This window comes from Megalobrama amblycephala, linkage group LG17 (assembly GCF_018812025.1).
Source record: "Megalobrama amblycephala isolate DHTTF-2021 linkage group LG17, ASM1881202v1, whole genome shotgun sequence".
In the NCBI taxonomy this organism is placed as follows: Eukaryota; Metazoa; Chordata; class Actinopteri; order Cypriniformes; family Xenocyprididae; genus Megalobrama; species Megalobrama amblycephala.
The window spans coordinates 40,227,881-40,239,939 of NC_063060.1; the positions used below are offsets into that span (position 1 = coordinate 40,227,881).

General features: G+C 36.7%; 3 gene segments (V, D, J or C); all 3 read right to left on the minus strand.

Annotated features, from left to right (window-relative positions):
- Positions 1 to 1,461: 1,461 nt before the first annotated feature.
- On the minus strand, positions 1,462 to 2,784 carry LOC125251950. The segment is given in 3 exon segments: positions 1,462 to 2,297; positions 2,390 to 2,588; positions 2,764 to 2,784. Coding segments are annotated over 3 exon segments (588 nt in total).
- Positions 2,324 to 3,743, minus strand: LOC125251376. The segment is given in 2 exon segments: positions 2,324 to 3,162; positions 3,265 to 3,743. Coding segments are annotated over 2 exon segments (399 nt in total).
- A 5,322-nt stretch (positions 3,744 to 9,065) lies between these two features.
- On the minus strand, positions 9,066 to 9,792 carry LOC125251370. The segment is given in 2 exon segments: positions 9,066 to 9,591; positions 9,668 to 9,792. Coding segments are annotated over 2 exon segments (498 nt in total).
- Positions 9,793 to 12,059: the final 2,267 nt, after the last annotated feature.

Here is a 12,059-nt window from a genome sequence, read left to right on the forward strand (position 1 = left end):
CTGCATGTTTTCCATGTCTCCTTAATCAAACACACCTGATTCAGATCATCAGCTCATTAGACTCCAAGACCTGAAATGTGTGTGTCAGACAAAGGAGAGATACAAAATATGCAGTGTTGGGGCCTCCAGGAACGTGGATGGGAACCATTGCACTAGAGAACTAGATCAGGGGCTGTATTCACAAAACATTTTATTTTACCACTAAGAGTTCTCCTAAATAGCAGTAAAAGTTCTTAGCTAAGAGTTTTCTCTTAAAACCTATTCACAAAGCTGCAGAGACAAACTTTTACTAAGGAATAGAGAGAAGTCTTAAAGGGATAGTTCACCCAAAAATGAAAATTTGATGTTTATCTGCTTACCCCCAGTACATCCAAGATGTAGGTGAATTTCTTTCTTCAGTCGAACACAAATTATGATTTTTAACTGCAACCGCTGCCGTCTGTCAGTCAAATAATAGCAGTGGATGGGAACTTCTACTGTAACAGTAAATAAAACTTGCTTAGACAAATCCAAATTAAACCCTGCGGCTCGTGACGACACATTGATGTCCTAAGACACGAAACGATCGGTTTGTGTGAGAAAACGAACAGTATTTATATCATTTTTTACCTCTAATACACTACTATGTCCAACTTCGTTCAGCATCCTGTTAGTGAGGTCAAAAAGCCCGCTCTGCTGACGGAAGTGATGTCTCGCCCATATACTTCAATGAGCGCGAGACATCACTTCCGTTGTCAGAGCGCGATCAGACCTAACTAACCGGAAGCTGAACAGAGTTGGACATAGTGGTGTATTAGAGGTAAAAAATTATAAAGGATCATTCATACTGCCACACAAATTCTTTGTGTTTTTGCTTGGTTTGGGAGAAACGCATTGAAACGGTCTTTCTAATCAGCTCGAGAGGAGGAATATATACACAGACGAGAGCCGACTCACAGTTACTTCGACAGTTTTCTGCATCCCTCCTCCACCCCGCTCCTCACTCTCTGCTGGGGATACAGGGAGAACTTTGGGTTTGGACTAACATTCCAAGCTCGGAGCCCTCAATCCCCTTGGACAGCACACCAAACACCAAATACGCTTATACAATATATACATATATATATATATATATATATATATTTATTTTTATTTTTTTTTTTTTTTTTTACTCTATTCATTTGTAAGTGTGAACTCATAAAAAAAAAACACTGGCACAGGTAATCAGACAATATTTATTGTTAAAGATTTTTTTTCTCATCGTATATTCAAATCTATAAATCAAAATGTATTGCATTTATAAAGAAAAGGTTCAGCACCCAAGGCTCGATTGCTATTGTCTCAATGGTATTCAGTGTCTTTGGGTGGATTAGGACTGTTTGTGATTTGGTCTTAGTGATTTAGGAGTCCTCTTGACTACTCCTAACGTTTCACAAATTTAGGAGCTACTTTTAGCGCTAAAATGCTTTGTGAAATACTCTTAGAGCAAAAATTTAGGACTCCTAAAATTAGGACTGACACGCCCATTATTTTTAAGAGTTTCTCCTAAATCAGCAAGTTAGGAGCTACTTGTAGCCTTAAGATGTTTTGTGAATACGGCCCCAGATCACATAAAACACAACGAACAAAACATAATCCTGACACTTGTAGGATCATTAAATATTTATTTAAATCCTAGTCTCCAGATATCATTTTTTGCCGCTACTGTATATTGCACATGACAATAATTTGAGATGTTTTATTGTTTGTTGAATTAAAGGGCAGTTTATAGGGATTTAATAACTCTAATTGAATAATGTAAATCTTTCACATTGCCACACAAATTCACACCTTATCATTAAAAGAAAAGAAATCTGTATCTACCTTTTGATTTATTACCTGTGATTTAGCCTATTCATTGATTCTATTACTTTCTGACATAATGCTGTGATTGTCAGTTCCTCTTTCTTTCTAGCTGTGTTCGTCCGTGTCTCTGTGTAACAGGTTTTTGTATAGATCTGATGTGTTTCCTGCGACTGTGGGCCTCAGAGCACAGTAATACACAGCAGAGTCAGACACACGCAGATCCTTGATCTTCAGAGGAACTGAATTTGATGAAAGTTCAGAGTGAAATCTCTTCTGGAACTCAGTGCCATTTTCTCCTCCATATTTGCTTCTCCTCAGGATGTATTTAGGAAAGTCATTTGCTCTCTGGATGTACCAGAATAAATCTTCTCCTGTTGAATCTGTTTTATATTTACACTGTAATGTCACTGATCTTCCTTCAGCTTCAGTCACATGTTTGTCTGGCTGATCAACTGTGTCCTCTGATCTGCACTCTGTGAAGGTTTAACAATATTTCATGTACAGTACGATACAAAATATGACCAACTTGCATGAATATGAAGCTGTATTAAATGAAAATTCATACCAAGAATGAAGAGTGTGAAGAGAAATATATTCCTCAACTTGTGTGATATGACTGCTGAATAAACCTTGAAGTTCAGATAAATCAGCAGTGGGAGAATTTTACTTTTAGTATTATAATAATGATGATCCAAGGAGGAGCTTGTGGATACCCAATAAAGCTTCAGTATTGTCAAAGGAAATGTTGAGTAACTACTGCCCTCCTATGGTTAACTGCAAGTATTGCATAACTGAAACAGTGCCATCTCATAGAGTTCAATGTAAATGAATAAAGATATTGTTTTCTGAATTATGGGATGTTTTAAAGGGACTGGTGAACTAAAGGATCATTCATACTGCCACACAAATTCTTTGTGTTTTTTGCATTAGATTCATTACATATTTGTGCTTCCTTTTCATCTCTGTCTCTGTGTTTCTCTCATTGTAACAGGTTTTTGTACAGTGTTCTTGTGTTTCCTGTGACTGTGGGCCTCAGAGCACAGTAATACAGAGCAGAGTCTGATACTGCAGCAGAGGAGATGATCAGATCCATGTGGATTTGTTCCTTTTTTGTGACTTTAACAGAAAATCTTGAATCTACATCCGATTCTTTAGCATCTGTTGCAGTACTGTAAGTGGAAACAAGAAATTCAGGTTTTGATCTTCCATACTGACAGTACCAGAAGAGATTATCTGAACCTCCAGGAGAGGAATAACTACAGGACAATTTAACATTTTGTCCCTCATCAGCACCAACATCTGTTGTGTCTGGTTTGATGGTATTTCCAAAGACAGCAGCTGAAACAGAAGAGGAATGTGTTGATTTATAGAAAGATTTCTTTGTAATCAGGCAATGAATGAATCAAAAAAAAAGAAAAAAAGAAAAAAAGAAATACACACCAGCTGAGACACAGAGCAGAATAAGTGAATGAAGATTCATTGTTCAAGTGTTCACTCTGAGAAGAGTCAGACTGAATCGTTTCATCCACAGTCTCTTTCAGACACGATTAGATCATGTCAGATCTGTGAACTCTGAGTCCCTCCTCTCTGAGAACATCATGTCTATATTTCACACTTGAGGAACTGTAGAAAGAGCCAATCACACTCACTGTTTTCTCTTGTTTTCTCTGCTGTGTTTTGTGTGAAACATTTAAGAAACATTATATTTGTCACGTTTTGAGTTGTTCATGTTTAGAGTTTGTTTTTGATCTGTTTCTGTTCATCGTTTGATTCTAGGTTGGTTTTCTTGTTCTGTGTTTTAGTTCTGTCCTCTGCCTGTTTGTATCATGATTTCTGATTTGATTAGAGTTTGAGTTCAGGTGTGTCTTGATAATCATTCAATCAGTTCCTGTGTTTAATCAGTGTATTTCAGCCATGTGTTTCAGTCTGTTCTTGGTCAGTTCTCTGTTGTGTTATGTTGGTTGTTCTGTTCTTGTTTTTGTTTCTAGTTATTGTTAAAAAACTTTTTCTGCTGCACTTAGATCCATTTCTCTTTTGTTTGCAACCATGTGTAACAATATTACTTTAAACTGAGAGTTTTATGGCCATAAGAAATGTTGTTTGAACATGTGGAATATGATATCTGGTCATATTGTTAATATTTCTTTTCTGAAATTTCTAATTTAAGCCTTATATCAAAGACCTAATTCAGCCTCACACAGGTGTAACCACATATTTTATTACATTTGGAGCTGGATAGATTGTGGTTTTGATTGTGGTTTTCACTAGATCGGTTCAAAGAGAAAAGAGCTTCAGGTTTTTGTACGACGTGTTTCATGTTTTGTATCACTGGGCTTCAACTCTTAGAGCACAATAATAGAGAGCTGAATCTGACAGACGAACATCAGTAATAGTGAGTTCAGTGGATGTTCGTGATGTAGTCGACTGAAACCGACGTTCAGAGGTGTGTGTTGCAGCACTCGATGATCGTGCTTCTTTGCGTAATAAATACTGAGGTTCTTTGTTTGGATATTGTCTGTACCAGTAAAGCAGAACATATTCACTATTTGTACTATATGAGCAGCTCATCTTGACAGTTTCTGTTTCTTTAGTGTTTTTTTCTCTCTCTTTATCTGGCTCAATGTTGTCTCCAGTCACCAAACCTGTGAACAATAAAAAGTGATTTTTGATTCATGAAGGCAAGGTTGACAAAATGATATTGCAAGAATAATTTAATTTTTGCAAAAAAAAAAAAAAAAAAAAAAAAAAAAAAAGCTGTTTAAAGCTTTAAAATTGTAATTGTTTACGTATACAGATTTTCATCAGTTACTCAGTAAATAACGCACCTGTTCCCACAATGAGAATCAGTATGAAGCATGTGTCCATGTTGAATCAGATCAGATCAGTTCTCTGTTGAGGCTCTCAGTGCTTGAGCTGTAAGTCACTGCAGATCAGTCACAAACACACACAGGAACTTCCTCCTCATTGAACTTCCTGCTGCTGTTCACTTTCATCCATATACTTGTTACGACCGCTAGAGGTCAGCCGTAATAGAAAGGAGTCTTACCAGAGAGATCAAAATCAATACAAAGTTTATGTACAATGAAAATTTTTGTTCAGCGTCAGTGGCAGACACGGCCAAACTAATAAACAAAACCATCTTCTTTTAGAAACTAAAATTACCTCACCAAAAATAAAGAAAACAAAATACAACTTAACTTACCTATCTCCCTTAACCATAAACAAAGTGAAATTAAGATACAAATAAATTGGCGTCAAACCCCCTACTTCCCTTAAAGTGAAAGTAATATTTACAAGAGTTTTTTACAGCAGTATATACAGGGTTTTGGGCAAACAAATCGGATTCAGAATTCAATTAGCGTAGTCAAACAGGCAGAGGTCAAATAAACCGGGTAATCAAAAATATTAACAATAAACAAACACTCACAACCTCCTTATACACTCACAATCTCTCTGGCACGACACTCTCAAACAAACAATGACGACACGAACAGTATTATCAAAAGTCAATGGAAGCGAAGAACGATGGCGACAGCACAAAGTCAACAAGGCACAAGGCGAAGGCTGAGTCTTAAATACAGGTCAGGTGCTTATTAGCTGGACCAATCAGTGCTTCCCGAACAGTAAATGGAAACCACGCCCACCTGGAACACAAACACGACTATACACAGAGAAAGAGAGTATAGAGGGTGTGGGTACACGATCCGTTCCACCTGCACAATCCGTTTCACGCATGCGCGTAATTACGTAGTAGAAAATGTCACGGTTTTCCTACACTATCAGTATCTACTAATGAAACACTTGACGGCAAGGCGGCACATTTGTGTAACGTTAATTGTATTGTGTTTAACATTTAACAGCGGGTCTATTTTGATGCTTTTAAATGTAGCTTAGGCTATGCATTATGATGTGTTTACGTGGTTGCCAATCAAAAATAATAAAGGAGTTGTGAGTCGTTACATGAACATGCTCAGTTTCCTCCATACTCTCCTTTGCGATTCATTGCTGGTATAAGGCTTAACTTACTTAACTTGCCGTGTTTTGGTCTGAGGTCAGTAGTATTGTCAAAGACGGTTTGTGTCGTTTTTTTTATTAAAAGCTGCTAATAGTTAACTTTTAAGTTGAGTAATTTGTATTAGTATGGGTCTATATAGGCTAATATATATCTATATAATCTAAATGATTATCACTGAGTGGCAAAAGACTGAAGGGGCTCGCACACCGGACGCGAAGCTCAGCGCCTCGCCACGTCTTTAAAATTCGAACGCATTGTTTTCTATGAGTGTACGCACACCGGCGGCGACATTCGGCGCCTGTCCGCGGCGCCCAGCTACGACTCAGAAAAAAAAAATTAAACAATGCGTTCGAATCATAGACTGTAAAAAAATATGGACGTAGCGTCCGTGACGTCACCCATAGAGTTCTGAACAGCAGTTTTGAAGCGAAAATGAGGCCGCGGCCATCTTAGCTGCGCGTCACCACACGTCACTCCCGGATAACTGAAAATGGGCAAAGAGGCGGGGAGGTGGTTTGAGCTGATATGACTGGTTGCTGAAACCACGCCCGCCTAGCTCGACGTGACCATGTTAGCAGCAAAGGAGCTATATATCTATCTAAGATACGATCTAAAATATTAATGAAGATAAGTTTTATCATCAGAACGTTCTAAAGGTTTACTGTCAATCTACGGTGTTTTTTAAGATATAGATGCTCCAACACCAGTAGTGTTGGGTGTGCAAATAACAACATGGAAAATCAAATGGGACTTCATACCTTTATAATAGAGATCGCGAGATGAATCCAATCCGTGGCACTTGGGTAAAATATGAGTGTCCATTGCAAAACAAAAAAACATGTCACATTTCTTCTGAATGATCTGCTCTCTGTCATCGTTCTTCAAGAAAGGATGCAATCTGAGCAGCCTTTATGTTGTAAAACTGTATACGTCGTATCTAACAAACAAATGAGCCCGTGTCCAAAGTATATTTTTTTTCAAAATAGTGCAGCAGTTTTAGTTATAATATCCAAGCAGTGCTGTCGGATTTTGATATCCTCCTGCCATTGTCATTGTAGTAAATCTCACAACCAAAACTTTCAGCCAATGCCACGATCCAACAACGTGTGTTCTGTGTCTCTTCCCCATGCATGCACATCTACACAGACACACATCAGTCTCGAATATTATGCAGCAAGCCATATTTTATAATTGTATAAAATAATCGAGCACAAATACGGCTGAGATGCCAAATTCAGCGGCAGCTGAGGTAACATGACGGCTCACAGACAGCAGCGCAATATACCTGTCACTCAAGTGACCACGCCCTTAATTATGCAGAACTTTAAGGCTTAATATAATTTAAACGGATAAGTTATAAAAAAATTCACCCCCCTCAGAGTTGTCATGAAGGGCAAAAATAGCAGTATAGACCAAAACCACAATTTGAACCAACTTGTAAACATGTTTTTTTCTGCTATGAACTTGGCCAATTTAACATGGGACTCTATGAGATTATGCTCTCTTTTGGAGCCTGTCCCTAGCGGCCAGTCGATGAATCGCAGTTTAAGTTACTTCCGTATTGGCTTCACGAGAGAAAGGGGGAGGTTGCCGCTTGGTTCGAATGCTGAGCTTCGCGTTCGGTGTGCGAGCCCCTTGATTGGCAGTATTGGTTTTCGGCATGAATGTCGCGAAAAACACACAAAACACATCCAAAACGTGAAAGAGCTTTGTGATTGACTGTACAAATAGCTTTGACAGAAACCCTGAGGTATATATTTAAAAACTGCAGAAAGCAACAGGGGGGGAAAAAGCAAATGGATCACTGCAATTCACAGAAACAGCTCGACTCCAGGCAGAGAAACATGTTTTAGTTATCATTTTGTGTCAAATTGTTGGATTTTGAGGTAAAATCATACCGTATATATTGTATTGCTATATATTAATTTGACAACTCATCAATTAATTATTTCCCATCTTATATTCTGCATAATTGGGTGTTTTTATAAACAACACTGACAAAAACTATACTATAAAACTATATATGTTTTAGGGCTGGACATTATGACAATATAACATTGATATAAGTGATTACGCGGATTTAAACCTACCGATATTGTAGTTTGGCTATATAAAATATTCACAGACAAATTTGCTTTATGTATTTCCCCGGCGTCGAAATCAGGCACATATAAATGTCAGGAAACACGACTCCAGGCTGCATGTCAATATCCATGGATTAGGTTTATTTGACAAGTTGTAAGGAACACATTCAATTCCAACCTTTAGTGTAATTCGTTCGTTTTACTCTAGTTTTCGCAGGTTCCCCTGTTAAATCCAGTCACGCAGGTTCTTTTGCCACTCAGTCCAGCTGAGGGAGCGCGTTTTCGGCGGGAAAATGACGTCGACGCATACCCTCTATTGTCAAAGGTAATATTGAGTAACTACTGCCCTCTTATGGTTAACTGCAAGTATGCACAACTGAAACAGCGCCATCTCATTGTGTAACAAATTTAAAAAAAATATGACTCACTTTTAGAATGTTGCTTTGTTTTATGTTTTATCATTTTTGCATTAGATTATGTAATTATTTGTATACTAGGTTCTTTCTCACATTTTTTTCATCACTATCTCTGTGTTTGTATTGTTGTATTGCATCAGGTTTTTGTACAGTGTTCTTGTGTTTCCTGTGACTGTGGGCACCAGAGCACAGTAATACAGAGCAGAGTCTGATACTGCAGCAGAGGAGATGATCAGATACACATGACTTTGTTCCTTTTTTTCAACTTCAGCAGTGAATCTTGGATCTACATCAGACGGAGCTTTTTTTGCACTTCCAAAGATGACGAAAGAACCAATGACACTCATTTAAATGTTTTTTCTGTGTTGTAAATGCATCTACTGTGTGATTCCATAATAAACACTACCTTAAATTTTTTTTGTGTCAGTAAGATTTTTAAATGTCTTTGAATTAAGCCTCTCAGCATCATTACTCCAGTTTTCAGTGTCACATGATCCTTCAGAAATCATTCTAATATGATGATTTTCTGCTCAAGAAGCATTATTATTATTATCAATGTTGAAAACAGTTGTGCTGTTTAATATATTTGTGGAAACTGTGATGCATTTTATTTTCAGGACACTACAAAAAGTTCAAACGAACAGCATTTATTTAAAATCGATTAGTCTATTAATCGATGTAAATGTCACTTTAATGCATTGATTTAATTTAATGCATCCTTGCTGAATAAAAGATAAAAGAAATCTGTTCTGTTTTTCTTATCACAACAGTATTACTCAACAAAGTCTTTAACAATGTATCACTGCTTATATAAATTTATTGATGATGATGATGATAACTAGAATATGATGATGTTGTAACAAAGAAGCACAGACTAAACCATCCGTGATCTTGTTTCTGCTCCTGTGTTTTTGTATGTGGTTTGACTTCAGTTTTCTCACAGTGGGCTTCAGAGCACAGTAATACACAGCAGAGTCAGACACACGCAGATCCTTGATCGTCAGAGGAACTGTTGATGCAGATGTGTTGAGAACTGCATTAAATCTCTCCTTGAACTCTTCATCATTGTTGCTCGATCCAGAATATCTTATCAGCATGTATTTTGGTGATCCATTTGTCTTCTGTTGGTACCAGAGGAGATTTGGATACTGAGTGCTGGTTGCTTTGTAAGTGCAGTCAAGAGTGGCTGTTCCATCTTCAAAAGCTGTCATAACTGGTTTGGACTGTATTACATTGTCCTGTGCTGTGCGTCCTGTACAGTCAGAAATAAATCAGTGTCCATAGGAACATATTAACTTTATGATTAAAAAAATCAAGAAAATGCTTACCAAGGATAAATGCTGTCACAAAAAGTGCATTAATGTAGCACATTGCCATCATTGCAGTGTTAAATGCATGCAAAATAAAAGAGATATTACCTAGAGACCTTTAAACACCTATGGTAGGTCTTTTTACTGCTTCCATCACTATACAAATACTAAACACAAAACCTGGGAGGAGTCATTAACATACAGACTTCCCTTATTGCCTCACTGTTGTTTCTTGTTTTATTCTCATATTATTCATATATTATTAACAATACTTTCACCATTTGGGCTTGCTTCAAAGATATTTAAGCACATTCTTGGATTTTAAGTTGGGCCTAATTGTACCCCATTGTATGCCATTAAATATGGTGGAATATCTTGTTCAATAGGCTATTTTCGGTTACACTTTATTTTAAGGTGATGTAGTTACATTGTACTTACTCAAATAAGTACTGAGTCATTTAAATTAACTACATGTACTTACTATAGAGTTATAGTTAGGGTTTGGTTTAGGGTTAGTTACATGTAATCATGCATAACTTACTGTTATTAAATAGTAAGTACATGTAGTAACATGTAATAAGTCACCTTAAAATAAAGTGTTACCCTATTTTCTCTGTCTAGTAGTCTAATAGGCTAAATATTTTTCCTCGTTTATTTATTTATTTTTATTTTAGCCCTAAATCTTACTCTATTTAAAATCTATTTGTCTAAGGTGTAGCAACCATCTGTGGTGTTTCTGCATGAGGTTGAATGTGATTTAGTCACAGTGTGTCTCAGAGTATCAACACTGAGGATGACTTCAGGCCTCTGTTATATCACTGAATATGTTCTCCATTAGTCCAATGTCCATGAGCGGTATTCATACAGAGAAAATACAAAATAAGATTGCCATCATAGTTAAACCATCAGTTGTTGTAGGCTACTTCACTATGAGGCTATTAGGTTATTTTGAATATGAGGCGCAGCCTGTCACTTTGATTCCTGAGACGATACTGCCATCTTGAGGTGAGTTCTGAACATACTAACTCGAATGATCACGTTGTCTTTTTAAAGGATTAGTCCACTTTCAAATAGAATTTTCCTGATAATTTACTCACCCCCATGTCATCCAAGATGTTCATGTCTTTCTTCTTCAGTGGAAAAGAAATTAAGGTTTTTGATGAAAACATTCCAGGATTATTCTCCTTATAGTGGACTTCAATGGAGCCTAAACGGTTGAAGGTCAAAATGACAGTTTCAGTGCAGCTTCAAAGAGCTTTAAACGATACCAGACGAGAAATAAGGGTCTTATCTAGCAAAATCATCATTTATTTTCACTCATTTTCGAAAAAAAATTAAAAGTATATGCTTTATTTAAACAAATGATCACCTTCCAAGTTCTTCTGCCCAAACCGCACTTTCATGTTCTTCAAAAAGCTTACGCTGAATGTCCTACGCCCTCCCTTATGGAACTTACGGAACGAACGTGGCGCCACTGCAAAAAATGCTGTTCTTACTTAGAGTTTTTGTCTTGTTTCTAGTCAAAATATCTTAAAGTTCTTAAATCAAGAAGCATTTTCTTGACAAGTAAAACTTACTTTCTTGTTTTCAGAAAAAATAAGTTTTTCCTTAAAACAAGCAAAATAATCTGCCAGTGGGGTAAGCAAAATAGTCTTCTATTATTTTGCTTGTTTTAAGGAAAAACAAAACTCACTTCATTTTTACTTATTTTTTCTGAAAACAAGAAAATAATTTTTACTTGCCAAGAAAATGCTTCTTGATCTAAGAATTTTTAGATATTTGGACTGGAAACAAGACAAAAATTCTAAGTAAGAACAGCATTTTTTGCAGTGCAGTTCCATTTGTTCCGTAAGTAGAATATGGCGTAGGACATACAGCGTAACCTTTTTGAAGAATACGGAAAACGGAAGCACATGCAAGGCAATCATTTGTGTTTATAAAGCATATACATTTACATTTTTTCGAAAATGAGCAATGGTTTCTCTAGATAAGACCCTTAATTCTCGTCTGGTATTGTTTAAAGCCCTTTGAAGCTGCACTGAAACTGAAACCGTTTGAGCTCCAGTGAAGTCCACTATAAGGAGAATAATCCTAGAATGTTTTCCTCAAAAGCCTTAATTTCTTTTCAACTGAAGAAAGAAAGACATAAACATCTTGGATGACATGGGGGTGAGTAAATTATCAGGAAAATTTTATGTGAAAGTGAACTAATCCTTTAAGAATGATCGAAAAAAAAACATAAGGTTGCAATTAATATTAAGAAACCAACGATATACACTTATACCATTGAATATACTATTTCATTTAGTTCTTCCACAGAGAGAGTGAAGTGGCGACCAAACCGAAACTATCCTCCACTGCAGTAGATGGCGATGTAGAGCAAGTTGTTCTTTGATGCACTACAGATGAA